The 15,468-nt window shown below is 52.6% G+C and overlaps 6 protein-coding genes across 6 annotated transcripts; 3 read left to right on the top strand and 3 right to left on the bottom strand.

Annotated features, from left to right (window-relative positions):
- Window positions 1-452: 452 nt before the first annotated feature.
- Window positions 453-1,588, top strand: PSV08DRAFT_222820 (heterokaryon incompatibility protein-domain-containing protein; the record flags this gene model as incomplete). The annotated part of the gene is made up of 1 exon (XM_014217825.2): window positions 453-1,588. One exon carries the CDS (start codon window positions 453-455, stop codon window positions 1,524-1,526), a length of 1,074 nt encoding a protein of 357 aa, XP_014073300.2. The 3' UTR covers window positions 1,527-1,588.
- A 480-nt stretch (window positions 1,589-2,068) lies between these two features.
- PSV08DRAFT_202089 (thioredoxin-like protein) lies at window positions 2,069-3,375 on the bottom strand. Its single transcript, XM_014217767.2, has 2 exons — window positions 2,480-3,375; window positions 2,069-2,425 (listed from the first exon to the last, which is right to left on the bottom strand). The coding sequence occupies exons 1-2, from the start codon at window positions 3,227-3,229 to the stop codon at window positions 2,351-2,353; spliced, it is 825 nt and encodes a 274-aa protein (XP_014073242.1). The 5' UTR covers window positions 3,230-3,375; the 3' UTR covers window positions 2,069-2,350.
- Window positions 3,376-3,483: 108 nt separating this feature from the next.
- On the top strand, window positions 3,484-4,749 carry PSV08DRAFT_222815 (Brix domain-containing protein). Its single transcript, XM_014217792.2, has 2 exons — window positions 3,484-3,547; window positions 3,606-4,749. Exons 1-2 carry the CDS (start codon window positions 3,534-3,536, stop codon window positions 4,573-4,575), a joined length of 984 nt encoding a protein of 327 aa, XP_014073267.1. The 5' UTR covers window positions 3,484-3,533; the 3' UTR covers window positions 4,576-4,749.
- A 2-nt stretch (window positions 4,750-4,751) lies between these two features.
- Window positions 4,752-8,218, bottom strand: PSV08DRAFT_222810 (RNAPII transcription regulator C-terminal-domain-containing protein). The gene is made up of 4 exons (XM_014217826.2): window positions 8,092-8,218; window positions 7,936-8,025; window positions 7,825-7,887; window positions 4,752-7,654 (listed from the first exon to the last, which is right to left on the bottom strand). Exons 1-4 carry the CDS (start codon window positions 8,171-8,173, stop codon window positions 4,815-4,817), a joined length of 3,075 nt encoding a protein of 1,024 aa, XP_014073301.1. The 5' UTR covers window positions 8,174-8,218; the 3' UTR covers window positions 4,752-4,814.
- Window positions 8,219-8,469: 251 nt separating this feature from the next.
- Window positions 8,470-9,855, top strand: PSV08DRAFT_202078 (uncharacterized protein). Its single transcript, XM_014217779.2, has 3 exons — window positions 8,470-8,710; window positions 8,871-9,594; window positions 9,666-9,855. The coding sequence occupies exons 1-3, from the start codon at window positions 8,526-8,528 to the stop codon at window positions 9,750-9,752; spliced, it is 996 nt and encodes a 331-aa protein (XP_014073254.1). The 5' UTR covers window positions 8,470-8,525; the 3' UTR covers window positions 9,753-9,855.
- A 250-nt stretch (window positions 9,856-10,105) lies between these two features.
- PSV08DRAFT_390042 (uncharacterized protein) lies at window positions 10,106-15,093 on the bottom strand (the record flags this gene model as incomplete). The annotated part of the gene is made up of 4 exons (XM_014217827.2): window positions 10,106-11,602; window positions 11,657-14,338; window positions 14,392-14,879; window positions 14,955-15,093. 4 exons carry the CDS (start codon window positions 15,091-15,093, stop codon window positions 10,298-10,300), a joined length of 4,614 nt encoding a protein of 1,537 aa, XP_014073302.1. The 3' UTR covers window positions 10,106-10,297.
- Between the last annotated feature and the right edge of the window lie 375 nt (window positions 15,094-15,468).

The following is a 15,468-nucleotide window of genomic DNA, read 5'->3' as shown; positions in this document are numbered from 1 at the left end:
TAGAGTCCGGCATATTGTCCGAGCTTGACAAGAAACAATGGGGAATGGTATGGCGACAAAGGCAGTTGGTGACAGGGAAGCTGGTTAGATAGGGCGGGGAACCGTTTCGGCTCAGAATTGCACTAGTAACGTCCATGCCTGGGTTGCGAGGCGCCCCGTCACGTGACGGAGCGCCGGTACTTGGCTAAAAACCGACTCCAGTCCTGCCACCGCGTTATGCTGACCTAGTCTTCTGTCAATTGTTTTCAAAACCTGTAGTAGACTGCTGTCGTACAACTAGATGGCAAAACTTACAATAGGGTTGACGCCTGCATGCCTAATGCACTGGAGCCTGCTGTTGCGTACCAAGACGCACAGCCACCACAACATTTATAGTATTCGAGTTTCACGATTGCTCAGAAACTTTACAAGGTGATTAACTGGACGACATTGTGCTCTCCGGCTACACTATGATGAATCTGTTCCATTACGAGCCGCTTGATCGAAACAGCAACCAGATACGTCTACTCCGCTTTTCGGACCAACTCAATAGTCAGCGTGGCTACGTTCTTGACAGCTTTGACCTCAATGAATGCCCTCTATACGAGGCTTTGTCTTACACATGGGGACCTCCACTTCCAACAAGTATCATCACCTTGAATAAAGAATCGTTTGAGATTCGGCAAAATCTGGCCGACTTCCTTGTACATTTTCGGATTGGCATCACGCTCCTTGATGAGAATGACAGTCCTCTATACCATCCCAAGTATCTGTGGATCGATCAGCTTTGCATCAATCAGTCATCCGAGCAAGAGAAAACCCACCAAGTGAAGCGCATGGCCGAGATATATAAACAAGCACAGCGTGTTGTTGCGTGGTTAGGTCCCTGTGACGAGCAGAGTTACAGGGGAATGCGACTCATAGCGGATAATCGGTTCGTGGGCAAGCTCCCCAATGACAATTATCCTTCAACCTTTTCTGGGATCAATCTTTGGCGTGCTATGGACAAGGAGCAGCAAGAGTACCTTAATCGACTTCTCAAAAATCGCCGCAGCGTCGAAAACATGCTGCGCAAACCATACCGGGATCGACTCTGGATTGTCCAGGAATTTGTCCTCGCCCGAGACATAGTGTTTGCTTGCGGTCCATTTGCCGTCACGCTGGCTGCCATCTGGACACTGAGATTCATTTCTGATGTACCGAGGTGGTTCAAATCTTGTGGTCGTCAAGTTGGTTTCGTTTCGATTCCGGAGCCAGTGCGTAATGTTCTTCATGAGCGAATCCCCAGGATCTACAAGACTACTTTCTCATCACCCGAGGCGCGTTTGTACAAATTGTTAGCCGACTTTTCTACGCGGAAATGCGGGGGTCCTCGTGATAAGGTATATGGTTTGCTCGCACTGTGTCAGGGAAAGGTCGATATTATCATCGACTATTCGAAGCCAGCGGATGTAATCTTCTGTGAGCTCTCCACTCCGCTCAGCTCCTTCAAAAGCTGTAGGGAGAAATGGCTTTTACAGCTCGCCAGGGATATGGGCGTCAAGTAGATTATGCGTCCTGCGCCCAGTGGTTGTTGGTATGAGTAAGCTCAAAGGGAGTGTCAAGTGGATACCGGTTGCTACTAGACCTAAGGCAGCAATTTCTCAAGTATTGATCGAATGCTATGTTTGGTAGATGTAAGTCCAGGGCACTTGCACGGTCACATGTGTTTTCCACTAACCAATTAGCCCACTACGTTACCTGCCGTTTTTCTCGTATCCACGTGGTTCTCGCTACGCAATGGGGATAGTGATCAATACTCTTCGGAGACTCTTTGGTCGTCGGAGAATAGCTTTACATTGCTGTGTATCAACTACAGGTATATGAACTTGCAAAACCGACTTGCCAAAGGTCCGAATTGTAGAACTGTCTCGCCACAGGGTGCGTCTCGTGATATAGCGATTGACATCAGTATCTATGTAAGCTGCGGTGTAGGCATGTCCATGATCCGCACCGCAGAAGCTTGTCAATGAATTCTGGGACTACTACTCGAAATGAGTATATTCCTGCTGGGTAAGAATAAGTCGTCATCGGCTGATCGCGGCATAGTTTGTTGTTACACCCAGTTAAGTATTGCTAAACTAGGCATGGTGTCGAAACTGATGTATTCTGCTCTGGCCAGACAATCAACCGTCACACTTCTTGACCATTCCTTCAATTATCAAAACATGCCGTCCATCATCCAATATCAGCCCCAGCGCTCAGTTCATTCATATTCGGGGCAATATGGGTCTCCTATATTTCCATATGTGTCCCTATAAATTGCCCTACGTTTGGGAGTGATCAACTCATCAAATCTCATTGTTTTAGTTCCACCTCATCATGCTGCAATTTAGGCAGTCGTTTTGGGTGCATTAGCAGCATATTGGGAGAGGAACTGGGGGTCGTTCTCAAACTCCTCTTTGACCTGTGGTTTACTAGTGAGTATGGTAACTCGTCACGGTAGAGACAGGACACTTACAATATCGAGACCACCCACAAGCTCGCCATCAGCCCACAACTGAGGGAATGTAGGCCAATCGGCAAACTCCTTCAAACCCTGTCTAACCTCGTCGTCGGCCAAAATGTTGAAAAATCCATAGCGAATTCCCTTTTCACGAAGAATGCTAACTGTTTGTCGGCTGAACCCGCATTGGGGCGCGCTTGGTGTGCCCTTCATAAACAGCATGACGGGTGCAGCCTTGACGAGCTCTGACAGTCTTTGGTGCAGCTCCTCCTTGCTTGTCTGTTGCTCGCCTGCAGTCTGTTCGGGCGCAGTCTTGGGATCCTGTGCGCTTGGCGTGTAGCCCGCAAGATTCTTGCCTGCACTATCGCCATTTTCTTGTGGTCGTGTGACGGTCTGCGCAGGAGGTAGACTAGACTGGCCGCTGCCAGCGCCCGCATGCTTTTCGACTGCTGTTCGTACTTTTGAGGCATCAGAGCCCGAGACGGTTTCTAGAACTTTGCCGTCCTTCTGTAGGACAATGTATGGAACTGCGGTGACGTCGTACGTCTCGGAGACTTCTGGCAACTCTTCGGCGTTGACAGAGAAAAAGGATATCGGTGCGTCGGCCGAGTATGTGCTGGCGAGTGTCTTGAGGACAACGGACATTTGCTCACATGGCTTTGCCCATGGTGCGTTGAAGTAGATGACGGCGAGTGTGGAGGCGGGGAGGGCGGAAATGGTAGACTGGAACGCCGTCTCGTCGGCGATCTCTTGCAGGGTAGCCATTGCAGAGTAAATGTGGATTGATCAGAATAGACAGTGAATCGAGTGCGGGATGTATAGTACAAAGCAAGTCTATAACCGCAAGGTCAATCTGATTAATATTTAGTCGCCGCCCTGCAGAGGAAATCACGTCAGAGGGGCGCCGAACTGCGGAACTGCCCACCCCACTATGAACGGCGTTATCAGATCGAGCGGCCCAACTGTTTCTCCGGCCCCGGCTACTATCGTTGGAACTTTTTGTTTCCGCCAAGATTTCCAGGCCAGCATCTCGAGCACCGCAAGCAGCAAAACAAACAACACCGCCAATATGCTCAAGCAAGCGTATGTAGATTGAGTCGCAGATGACTAATGATTGATAATCTCTAACAACTTCCCCCAGCAAGCCCAAGAATGCCCGCGCCAAGCGCGAAATGAAAAAGCGCGAGCCGCAACAGCACGAGAACCCAAAGACGACGCTCTTTGTCTCGGGCCAAAAGACGTCGCAAATCCTCAAGCTTGCCGTCGCCGATCTTACCACTATCAAGAGTCCCTTAGTCGAGCGCTTCACCAAGAAGAACGACATTCACCCCTTCGAGGATGCCTCTTCGCTCGAGTTCTTCTCCCAGAAGAACGATACCTCGCTCCTTGTCCTGTCGCTACACTCGAAGAAGCGCCCACACTGCCTGACACTCGCCCGCACCTTCTCATACAAGATGCTCGATATGCTAGAGCTCTACATCAACCCAGAAACATTCCGCACACTGCAGCAATTCAAGAACAAGAAGCCTTCGATTGGTCTCAAGCCAATGATTAGCTTCCACGGCGCCGTCTTCGAGGACCCCAACCAGACAAAGTATACGCTAGCCAAGAGCCTGTTTCTGGATTTCTTCAAGGGCCAAGAACTAAACGAAGTCGACGTCGAGGGCCTACAGTACCTCGTCTCCATCTCGGCCGAAGAACCTACCGACGAGCTGTCCAGCCCGCCCATCCACCTGCGCTTCTACCTCCTGCGCACAAAGCGCTCCGGCCAGAAGCTGCCACGAATCGAAGTCGAGGAAATGGGTCCCCGCATGGACTTTACCCTCGGTCGCGAAATGTTCCCTGACCCAGATATGCTCAAGCAGGCCATGAAGACACCAAAGGGCGCAGAGGCACGCACCAAGAAGAACATTGATATGAACGCCATGGGTGACAAGACGGCCAAGGTCCACGTCGGCAAGCAGGACTTTGGCAACCTGCAGACAAGGAAGATGAAGGGTCTCAAGCGTGCTCGTAATGAGGATGATGACGACGAGGAGGCTGGTGTCGAGGATAGCGCAAGCGACGACGACGAGGTGGAGGAGAAGACACCCAAGAAGATGAAAGTATAAAGAGTACAAAGACGTACTTACTGCATGGGCGGCGTTTATCGGAATCCATTCCTGGCGTTGAAAAAACATGTTGAGCGAGACTATACCATTTGAGTCGTATGGACAACTTGCGTCCCTGGGAAGAAAAGAAGAATAAAATGAAAAGTTTAATCAAACATCTTACGCGTCTAATAACTCGTCGTTAAAATTTCGTGAATTCTTATAAAAAAGAAATACTCTATCAGTGCTACAGCATAATTCTACTCATCGTCCGGCTCATCAGCCAACAGCCACTTCGCTCTACATTTCACCGCCGCAGTCCTAACCTCTCTCTTGCCATCGTCCAGCGCAGCAATCAACCTTCTAACCACCTCCCTCCGATACTTGACCAGCGTATCCTCTTTAAACTTATCCGCTACAAGGAATAAGCATTTGAGCGCCGCCACCCTTACGCTCGGCGGCGGAGGCGGACCCGTGTTGCCATCCTTGACCACAATGGCGTTGGCAAGAAGACGGGAGATGAGTGCGCCAGCGTGCTCTTCAAGAACAGCTGGTTTCTCAGCAAGTGTGCTGGTCAGCGTGCCAATTGCTGCCTCTTTGACGGCATCGACGCCTTTGAGGTCGAGGGATTGAAGGAGCAGTGTAACGAGTTGACCGACTTCCTCGACTACAATGTCAAATGGCATCCATCTTAGTGCTCCACTGAGCGCAATCAAGTAATTTGGCTTCGTTTGAGCGTCTGCGTCGCGGAAAGCGGATGTGATGTTGGGAACCAGCAATGCGAAGCTCTTGTGCTTGTGCAGACCGACGATCTGGCAATGGTTCTCTTTGGTCAGGAGATCGTCGGGCTGTAGTAGTGTGGTGAAGCCTTGGGCTACCGTGCTGCCGTACTTGGGGTGTGACAATAAGGATAACAGTGTTGGGTACAGTGTATTCAGCGCGGGACTGCTGCGTAGTACGATTCCCTTGAGACAAGCAAAGATTATGCGTATCCGTGGCGGGTCTAGCTTTTCCGGGTTCAAAAGATCGAAATTTGCGATGAGAGGATCCATGCATGTCTTGAGTGCGGCTGATGTGTAGTACTTGTTGATGATAAGTGACATTTGACGAAGCGATGCTGATCGAACCGGGACAGAGAGTGTGGGTTTCTGGACGTATTCTGCTAGAGAAGAAACAAGTAGCTGCAGCTCGTAGGGAAGTGTTGTGTCTTTTCGGAAAGACGCGAGGAGATGTGTCGAAACGATCATAGTCTTGTCAGCCTCTACGCTTGCGCTGGTATTGAAAGGGGGAAGTTCGGTTTGTGGTGTGCCACGGAACAGCGTGTATAATTCTGCAGCGATAGCACTTTGCTGATCGGTGGGTAGGTGTCTGATGATTAGGTTGCAGATGCGACCAACAAGATCTATGGTTGTCTCATCGTTGAATGCTACCGGATGTGACTCATCTGAGCTCGATACGCGTTGGATCAATGGTAGTGCAATGTCCTTGTAGTATGTCGAGCTTCCCGAACCTTCAGACAGTTTGCGTTCGCCCTTCTTTAGCGCATACAGGATTGCCGAGAGGAGTGCAACAATGTATGTTGAAGAGGCACCCTGCTGCACCGCTACGCTGAATTTGTTCTTGAGACGTATTATGACGGTGTTAAAAACCTGTTCTTCGCTAGCGAGCTTAGCAAAAGCTTCGAGCACGGTAGAGTAGCTCTGAGATCCGCCTGTGTCTGTATCCGGTAGCTGGGCCAGGAAAGCTGGAAAGGCCTTATCAACAACAACTTGCGGCTTCTGGTGTGCAATTTCGACGATTCCGTTAATTGCCGCCTCCTTGACCTCATCTTTTCCATATGATTCCTCGTGAACAACAATTGTGTGAAGCAACTGGATAATCCTGCCAACATCCTCATCGCTCAAAAGTCCGCGGGTTTTGGACAATTGGACTAGACCATCGAGACATACCAACCGGAAAGATACCTCTTTGACAGGCGCTGTTTCAAGTCCATTCAGCATCACCTCCAGGGCCTGGTCTCGGAATTCAGCCAGCGAATTCTTGCCGGCTTGTTCGCCGCCTGAACCTATGTTTCTCCAGTCACCGTAAACATCAATGTTGGCTTTTACCAATTGAACAAGAACTTCCAACAAACCCCGGCGCTTGGCCATTGTATCTGCCGTTTGAAACAAAAGAAAGAGGTTGGGCAGTACTCCCGCGAGGAGAATGCTAGTGACTTCTGGGGATACGTTGGCAATGCTTTGTAGAAACCTTGCGGACGCTTGTGATTGCTTTGTAGGGGCATCTTCAAGATGCTCGTTGCATTCCTTGATGACCGGTTTGAGATATGCGTTCAGCGATCCTGGGGTACCCTGCGATAGAGTTTTTGCGATTGCGGCCAGGGCTTTGAGCGCTTCTTGGGCGAGGTCCTCCTCTTGCACATTGAGTACTTCAAACTTCAGAGCGTCCCATAATGTCACAGCATATAGTGACACCGTTTTTGGTCCGTATTCTTCCACACAAGCAGTGATCGTCGTTAGCACATCTCGCTTTGTGTTCATAGATGTAGAGTCGAGCTTATCCAGAAGCGCGGGGAAAGCATAAGGAGCAAAATCGGCTGTGGAAGAAATGCAGTCTCGTAATCGGTCCTTGAGGTCCTGAGCGGTAATTCCATATGGGTCGTCGGGTGGTGGTCGGAACGTAATAGGAAAGTAGTTGAATACAGCATCGAACAGATCTTGCGCATCACCGCCAATACTCCACTCAGTCATCGGAACCCTCAGTATCGAAAACACAACCATCAAGTTCCGAGGATCTTTCTCTCCGTCAAAGTATGATATGAAGCGCGCCATAAAGTCGGGCGTCGTATCGTGGTGGGCTCGAAGGACTTCGCGGTACTTGGCCATGAGGGTATTTATGAGTTGTAGTACCGGATATCGCTCGCTCTGCTGTTTGTACTGGCGTAATGGGTGGGTGTTGGAGAGGAGCGCCTCGACTATAGCAACGACCCGTTGGTCATCCCACTTTCCGAGCTCCTCGAGCGCCAACAACGCCTTTGCGCATGATCCTAGGCCCTCGTTGTCTTCGGTCCGAGAAAGGGTAAAGTCGCATAGCAGATTTCCTGGGTACCAAAATTAGCCCCATATTTCTGACTGACATGTCGCCTCATCCTCGTGCCGATATGCCGTCGATATCTCGGTATGGTTCAAGCAAGAGCGTGGGAGTTGCGACGGCTCATGCACGCGCAGATGCTTTAACCACGTATGGGAGGAAGATTGTTGGTTTACGTACGTTGCTGCAGGGACAGAACTTTTTGCGGAGTGGCAGCAAGTACCTCTGCGAGATATGACATGGCTGGAGGGGATTAGCACTATACACACCAGAACCCCGATGATTTCTTACTTTTGGACCGTGTCGCACCATCTTCGCTGTTCAAATACTCCCCAAGGTCAGTGACCAAGCTAATCAGCTTCAATTCGCCATTCTTCAGTCCTGTCTACTATCAGCACACCATGTCCCCCACATCCCCAGTGCCCCTCCAGAAAGCCTCATACATACGCGTCGCACTCGCCTGAGCAGTTGCAGTCGCCTCCTTCTTATTCTTGTCAAAATCCAGCAGATATTTCTGAATATCCGACATTCTCACGTTCTGGCAGTTGAGAGGCGGATATCAAAAATGTGGTTTAACAAGTCGCGAGCCAAACCCACACACTCCCGCCATGACGTTACGGAGTTGCGGAGCTGCTGATTGGCCGGTATCGGACGGTGGGGCACAAGCCCGCCCGCGCGCAGAAAAAAAAAGTTGTTGTAGGAGGACAATTCGGCGAGTAAGTAAATTGAGCATCTGTTAAAAATAGTCAAACCAGAAGTGCCGCTGTTCCAGCAAAAACAGTGGCCGTTGTATAAATATCGCTTCTCTGGGAGACCCAGCCTTTCACTTTCCCCCCAGATTTTCACCCCATCCCTTCCCCCCAAAAACACTTTACCCCACCATGGCCGACGACAAACCCAACTGCAAAGTCATCCTCGCCAACAACATCGCCAAAGGCCTTCTTGACGAGGTGCGCGAGGGCTTGGCCAAAATCGGACGCAAGCCACTCCTCGTCGGATTTCTATCCAGCGCCGATCCCGCTGCGCGAGTCTACGCAGAATGGACGGGCAAAACCTGTGTTGAAAAGTGAGCAAACGATTTGTTTTAGCAGGCACTTTACCAGAAATACCCCCAACATGAACCCCAGAAAAAAAAAGAAGAAAGACGAGATAAACAGCGCGAACAAAAAAGAGAGGGAGAAACAAAAAACTCAACAACTAAACGACATCTAACTCCCTCGAAACAGTGGCTTCTCCTTCTCCCTCCGCGAAACCGACCGCGACCAGCTCGAAGACGCACTCCTCGACGCCAACGCCGACCCCGCCGTCGACGGCATAATAGTCTACTACCCCATCTTCGGCTCGCGCCAAGACCAATACCTGCAGCAAATCGTCTCCATCGACAAGGACGTCGAGGGCCTCTCGCACCGCTACATTTTCAACATGTACCAAAACATCCGCTTCCTCGACGAGCCCTCCAACACGAAAAAATCAATCCTGCCCTGCACCCCGCTGGCCGTCATCAAGATCCTCGAGTACCTCCGCATTTACAATACCATCCTGCCGTATGGCAATCGCCTGCACGGACGCACGATTACGGTTATCAATCGCAGTGAGGTCGTCGGCAGGCCGTTGGCTGCGCTGCTGGCGAATGATGGCGCCCAGGTGTACAGTGTTGATATCAACGATGTGCAGGAATTCACGCGCGGTGTCGGCTTGCGCAAGAGGCGGCATGAGGTTGTCGAGAAGCCCGGCTGGACGCTCAAGGATTGTCTGCCGCTCAGCGACGTTGTGATTAGCGGCGTCCCCGGCGACAAGTACAAGGTCCCGCTGGAGCTCATGCGCGATGGTGCTGCTTGCATCAATTTCTCCAGTGAGAGGAATTTCACTCCAGAGGTCAAGGAGAAGGCTTCCATTTATGTTCCCGCAATTGGAAAGGTTACCATTGCTGTCTTGCTGAGGAACTTGCTGGTATGTAGACTTCAGACCCCCCCCCCCCCCTAACCTTTTGCTGGAAAATTAAGTTGCTAATGATTGCCTAGCGTCTTGCTCAAAACAAGATTGATGCCGCTGCTCAAGGCGTAGAGGAAAAGTCCTCAGCAGAGCCAGTCGTCAAATCGACAGTCTAGTCGGGCCATCTCTCCCATTTTCCCCCTCTTACTAAAAAAAAATTCCCCTTTTGATACCCTTAGAAGGCAGATATGCCAACCAAAAAAGTTATTTCCTCTCAAAGTACTTTGTTTTTCTGTGAACCAATCCAAAACTAAATGCTCGTGTTGCCTTGGTACGCATTCAAGTTTTCCTGCGGCTCCGCTGCTATCAGAACAGCGGGAAAAATGTCAGTATTATTACTACAACTCAGCAGAATCACATGACGAGCTAAGCAGGCCTGCCTAAAACCAAGTCTCACAACATCTCAGTACATATTGGTCAGGATGGTCAAAAATGGTGGCAAAGCCAATTGAAGCCAATTAATTCGTATTTCCTCGTGCAGTTGCAGCTAGAATTAGAAATAAGATAGAACATTCAGAGCAAACCTCCCAAGAAAACAATACATCATAAACTTGAAGAAGCCGACGACACCTTGGCTATGCAAAATCCCAAGATATCAGACAAGATACAAGGAGATTAAACCCCGTCATTACATTCTCTGAGCACCCCGTGCTGGCGGCGATTAGGGCGCTTCCGGCGGCATAGGTACCGGCACACTTTCAACCTTAATTTCGGTTGGTTGAGGCTCGTACACGTCACTTTCGGCCTCTGGCACTGGCCTCCTCGGCACTGGCCTCTCCCTCTCTTCGTAGTACATATACTCTTCAGGGCGGCTGTTGTACCTGTGTGGTGGTGGCCTTTCGTATTGGACTGGAACGTATCCATAAGGTTCTGGTTCGTAACGAGGTTGATGGGGCAAGTATGGCCCACGCTGTCTGGGGTCGCCTCGCACACGAATCACTTCATACTCATGGATGGGGTGACCGTACTCGTCGACATAGACTGGTTGCGGCCCACGAGGTTCATCATATCGATATCGCGGTGGCGAGTATGCAGGACCGTGCGAATGCATACGATCTTGCACCGATACGTAGCCACGTGGATGGCGACGTGCATGTGGATAATAGCCATCGTCTGGTCCGGGCTGGTCAATGCTGTGCTCCCTTGAGTAGTCAGGCTCATAGTCAGGTTCAGCGTTGGGTTGTGGCGTCTCTTGTTGATCCAGACGACGACGTTGCTCCTCGTATCTCCTGCTCTGCGATCGACTCATGCTGGACCCGCGGCCATATGGATCATCGCGGGCGACACTCATGTAGCGTTGGTAGCGAGAGTGACCACGGTGTTCATAGGGGCGATCTCTACGACGTTGGGGTCCAGGTCTTCGCGGTGGTGGGCCACTCGGCCCAGACATCGGCATACGATGTCCGTTGGATTGATAATCATCAAATCTAGAGCTGTTGGAAACAGTTGATGGTGCTCTAGGATGCGGTGGGCCTAGTGGACGAATTGGTGCGCTAGCTTCAACTGGCGCAGGAGCTTCTGGAGGCGGAGGCGTGTAACGAGATCCTCCTTCGGTTTCATGGATCGGCGCCGGGGCTTCGCCTTCTGGCTGCGGTGGTGGCGGAGGCTGGGGAGGCTCGTTCTCTGCCAGGAACTTGTCTGCCGCAGATTGCCCTTGTAGTGGGCTGGCATCCTGTGGTGGACGCTCATTCATGTAGCGGTAATCAGGCCGATGATCGTCTTCTTCGTAGTACCTGACTGGGCGTGGATAGGCACTGTACTCCCGGCTACCATGACTTCCTTCACGCGGGTGTGCGTAGACAATGTCTTCTGGTGGTCCGTAGTATCGCTCTTGCTCGCGGAATGCCGTTCGGCGACCAGTGTACTCGTCGTATGCAGGACCTGCATGAATAATCCTAGGACTAGGTGCATATTCTACATACTCACGAGGGCGGTGATACCCGTCATCCAGATGATCTCTTGGCATCTAAACAATGATTAGTGCTCGGTTAGACTTGGTGAAGTACCTCATGTAACCTACGTAGTAGCGAGCTTCGGCATAATGGTGTTGCCTACGCTCCGCAGGCGAGCCCTCTCGGTAAAACCTTTTGGTATTCATAGAGTTTGGTGGGTCATTGGCTTCGCTTGAGAGAGCTGAACGATGAGGGTCATAGCCAGTGTCCGGTGGTTTTGCAGGCAACGAAGTGTGAGCTTCTGGACCAGCCATGATCGAAGAAGCGGGAGGTCCTCCTGACTCGCTTGGGGCATGGATTGCACCAGACGTCTTGTCCGTGTCCTTGGGGCCAGAAGAGGCAGGTGAGGCCAACCCATGGGTATCAATCACGTCAATCTTGGGCAGGGGCATGGGGAACAGGCTGGGAAAGACCGTCGCAATCATGAGCAGTTTCTCGTCATCCATACCTGGAGCGTGAATCAAACCAGAGATGAAACGTTCACTGGGTAGCTCGATCATGTTTTCTTTCCAATCGAGCCTTACAGCCGGAACTCCGTGACCAGGAATGGGTTGCTGGTATGGCTGATGCTGATTCCGGAAATGTGTCATTAGGTTCAACACAGTATACGTAATCCTCTCTTCGGACTTGGAGTAGAAAGAACTTGTGGGATGGTGTATAGAACCAATCTGGCAGGCTTTGCACGAGAGCCCTGGCGCATTTCTCAATGCTTTGGGAATCTCATGATTGGAAAGGGCATCGATGAAGTGATTCAGGTTTGGTTCATGGTTGAACTCTACATGAAACTTTGAGATGACGCGGTGTAGCAGCACGTAGACGCGGAGGCTATTCGGCATGTCCTTGATACCAGAGGTACGCTTCCACATATCCTGCGTCATTTCGATAACGGTACTTACTTGCTTGTCAAACGAGCTAGTGCTCTGACCAGTATCTTCTGTACCGTTAAGAGCGGTCTCAGGCATCCCGTGGCCGGGTGGTGGCATGTTGGGAGGAGGGGGTGGTGCTATGGCATTATTGATCATTGCTGGAGACGTCAAGTAAGGGTTCTGGGCAGCATGGGCAGCATATCCTGGGGGGCCCATTGCCTGGTGTGAGTAAACATCCACCGGGGTCGCATACGGCTGTGGATACTCCAATCCATTCATCGAACCAGGAGGCATCTGTGGCGGGGCAAATGGTCCTGCATATTGGTTTCCATAGTTGTACGGCCCGGGACTTGCTTGCGGAAGGTGTGTTGGCATGTGTGGGGTCGCTGTCCCCGCACGGGAGTATCCACCGTAGTAGCCTCCATACCCACCTGTGGTTGCTGCAGGGTGATGGGTGAGGAGTGGATTCTTGACAGACATAGGATCCGGATGGAAAGGTGGATCCTCGGGCCATTCGGCTTCTCTCCAAGCAACCACGACATTCCCGGAGCTAAAGGCGGCTGTATGCTTGGCTCCGTAGTGTTGAACGACGCCTTCAAAGCCGTAGTACTTGTTATTGTGTTCGCAACCACTGCCATAGCAAAGGAAAATGTCCTTGCGAAAGGGCTCGGTGAGAGGCTTGATTTTGTTGTCGTATACCCACTTCATGTTTTCGAGTACTAATTTCGGCCGCGAATCTGCATTGTCAGTAGAAGACGGTACCTTTTGGACCTGCTGAGTAGCATCGCTTTCTGTCTTGTCGGCGTAGAAGATGCGCCGAACATGCGCCAGGAGGTCGGCTGCAAACTTTGGGCTGTTTTCGTGAGTTACAGATTGGCCATGATCCCAAACCCTATCGATGTATTCCTCAGCAATGGCATCAAGTCTGTCGCGGATAGGGCGTTGTGTTTCTTCCCAGTCCCGATCCATGGCTTCCTTGGCCTCTTTAGAGTTTGCATCCAGATGGCGGCGGTCCAAGGATTTGGCGGTTAGAGAAGCAGCGCGGGACACGTGGTCAGCCTCTGCTTGTTGGGCCGCAGGGAGTTGGGCTACCAAGCGGGGTTGCAGCACACTCCATGCATAGTCGTTCATTGGCTGCGAAATCTGGATAGCCGCCTTGAAGGAGTCCATGTGGCGCAAGATGTTTGGGGCAATTGGAGGATCCATTAGCTGACACCGACGCTCTATGTCGGTCTTTCGAGTCGCTTTGGCTTCGTTTGCATCGTGGAGATTCCTCTGACCAGACGGGGTGAAGGCTTGTGGTGGAGCCGTGGGGGGTCGCGCCTGGGCGTGCTGGGACGATGGGGCTACCGCTGTTAGGTTGCGAACTGGAGGGGTGCTGTCAAGATGTCGAGACGCATTGCCATGTCTGGCAGCAAATGAGACAGCAGAAGCATACTTACTCGCTGGAACCGGGGCGTGAATTATAGGAGAGGGTGTTCGGTGTGGGGGCGATTTGGAGGGATTGTTGCTGTGTGACGTGGCGGCATGTGAGGGAGCTGCAGAGACAGCGCGCTTCGGCCCTGCTGTGTGTTCTTCCATGGCCTGGTGCCTCGCCTCCCAGCGCTCCCAATTTTCGGCGACTTTGATGCGCTCCTTGCCTCTGGCGCCCAGGCCTTTGGACCACTCTTCGGCCGCTTGAGGGCCGCGGCTGAGGGCGTCGTTGAGCTCGAGGGTGATTTCGTCGACGTGCTTCTTGTAGTAGTACTTTGCGATGTCGACGTGGGCGGGCGTGGTCGCAGACTGCAGCATGTAAGCGGGCACGTAGTGCTGGTCGTTTGTGAGGAGGGCGAAGGGCAGGGCAGGGCGGAGAGCAGAGGCTGCCGAGAAGAGAAGGCTCGCGTCCTGGGAAGTCAGTGGCGACTCTTTGCGAGCGGCAGGAGCGACTCTATACTCACCGTCTGGCACTGCTCGAGCAGACACGGTCCGCACGCCCTGACGGCAAAGGGCCAGATGACGCGCACACCAGCAGGACCAGGGCCCTTTTGCCAGATGCGCTCGCCTGGAGAGTAAGCATCAAGCTTGTTACAGAACTGGCACCTCTTGGACCAGGCCAGCTGCCACATCTGCAGCTCCGTAAAGCCCGGGAGAGGCTTTGGGGGCTTTGTACACAGTGCATTGCGGGCAGAGGCCCACAACGATTCAGACTTTAGGAGATGCAGACGGCCAGGGCCCGACTTTGAAGTCGAGGCGCTGCGCACGTCTGTGAGATAGCAATGAAAAGATCGATTGACCTGGATCAATCGACCGAGATCTGCGAGCGAACAAAAGGAGAAGACGTGCTGCCACAGCTGGGGTGGCAGCCCTGCGCAGCCGGACAGAGAGCCGGGCAGCAGCAGCGAGGGGGATGAGGCGCGGCGGTTGCGCTTGCGGGCATGGGCATGGGCTTGGGCATGGTGGTGGTGGTGGGTGTGGTGGTGGGTGTGGTGGTGAGCGGGAGCATGGCGCTCCTCGTCGACACCGTCCTCCGCCTTGCGCTTTCCCAGCGGCGGCGGCGGGCCATGGCCATCAGCCTGGGGCTGGGCCGTGGGCGGGTTGGGGAGTGCGTCGGAGGAGTAGAAGTCGACCGACGACACTACGCTCGACTCGCGGTCCTCCATGGTGTGCTACAGCCGTCGACGTGCATGCCAGCCTAGACGAGCGCCATGGTGGATGGGGTGATGGGGGTTGTTGGGGCAGGCTAGAGACATAAAGGCACGCAGCAGGCGGGAGCAGCAGCGCGCAGCGCGCGTGGAGCAGCGTGGTTGGGAAAAAGCGGTGCGGCGGGTGTGTTGTCGGGGGCCAGGTGGAGGGTTGTCGTGGCAGAGTGGAGGTGAATGGGCCGGCTAGAACGCAGCTAAGCAGGCGGCCGTGGCGGTCGAGGGCGCGAGGCTGCCGTTGCCGCCTGCACGCCATTGCCAGCAGCCTTCCCCGGCCGCCACACACACACACAGAGAGACACACCACCAGCTGCGCCTGTGCGTGCGTGAGAACGC

The sequence above is a fragment of the Bipolaris maydis genome (genome assembly GCF_028858645.1).
Source record: "Bipolaris maydis strain C4 unplaced genomic scaffold PSV08scaffold_6, whole genome shotgun sequence".
In the NCBI taxonomy this organism is placed as follows: domain Eukaryota; kingdom Fungi; phylum Ascomycota; class Dothideomycetes; order Pleosporales; family Pleosporaceae; genus Bipolaris; species Bipolaris maydis.
The sequence above is the reverse complement of the archived record's forward strand: the minus strand, read 5'-3'. Positions and strand labels throughout refer to the sequence as shown.

Bases quoted from the DNA above. Each gene is read 5' to 3' on its own strand.
- PSV08DRAFT_202089 (XM_014217767.2), bottom strand. From the start codon at position 3,229: ATGGCTACCCTGCAAGAGATCGCCGACGAGACGGCGTTCCAGTCTACC. The intron at 2,426-2,479 runs GTAAGTGTCCTG...AGTAAACCACAG, and splicing joins TTGTGGGTGGTCTCGATATT to GTCAAAGAGGAGTTTGAGAA.
- PSV08DRAFT_222810 (XM_014217826.2), bottom strand. From the start codon at position 8,173: ATGTCGGATATTCAGAAATATCTGCTGGATTTTGACAAGAATAAGAAG. The intron at 8,026-8,091 runs GTATGTATGAGG...GATAGTAGACAG, and splicing joins TGCTCAGGCGAGTGCGACGC to GACTGAAGAATGGCGAATTG. The intron at 7,888-7,935 runs GTAAGAAATCAT...AATCCCCTCCAG, and splicing joins TGGTGCGACACGGTCCAAAA to CCATGTCATATCTCGCAGAG.
- PSV08DRAFT_202078 (XM_014217779.2), top strand. From the start codon at position 8,526: ATGGCCGACGACAAACCCAACTGCAAAGTCATCCTCGCCAACAACATC. The intron at 8,711-8,870 runs GTGAGCAAACGA...CCCTCGAAACAG, and splicing joins GGCAAAACCTGTGTTGAAAA to TGGCTTCTCCTTCTCCCTCC. The intron at 9,595-9,665 runs GTATGTAGACTT...ATGATTGCCTAG, and splicing joins TCTTGCTGAGGAACTTGCTG to CGTCTTGCTCAAAACAAGAT.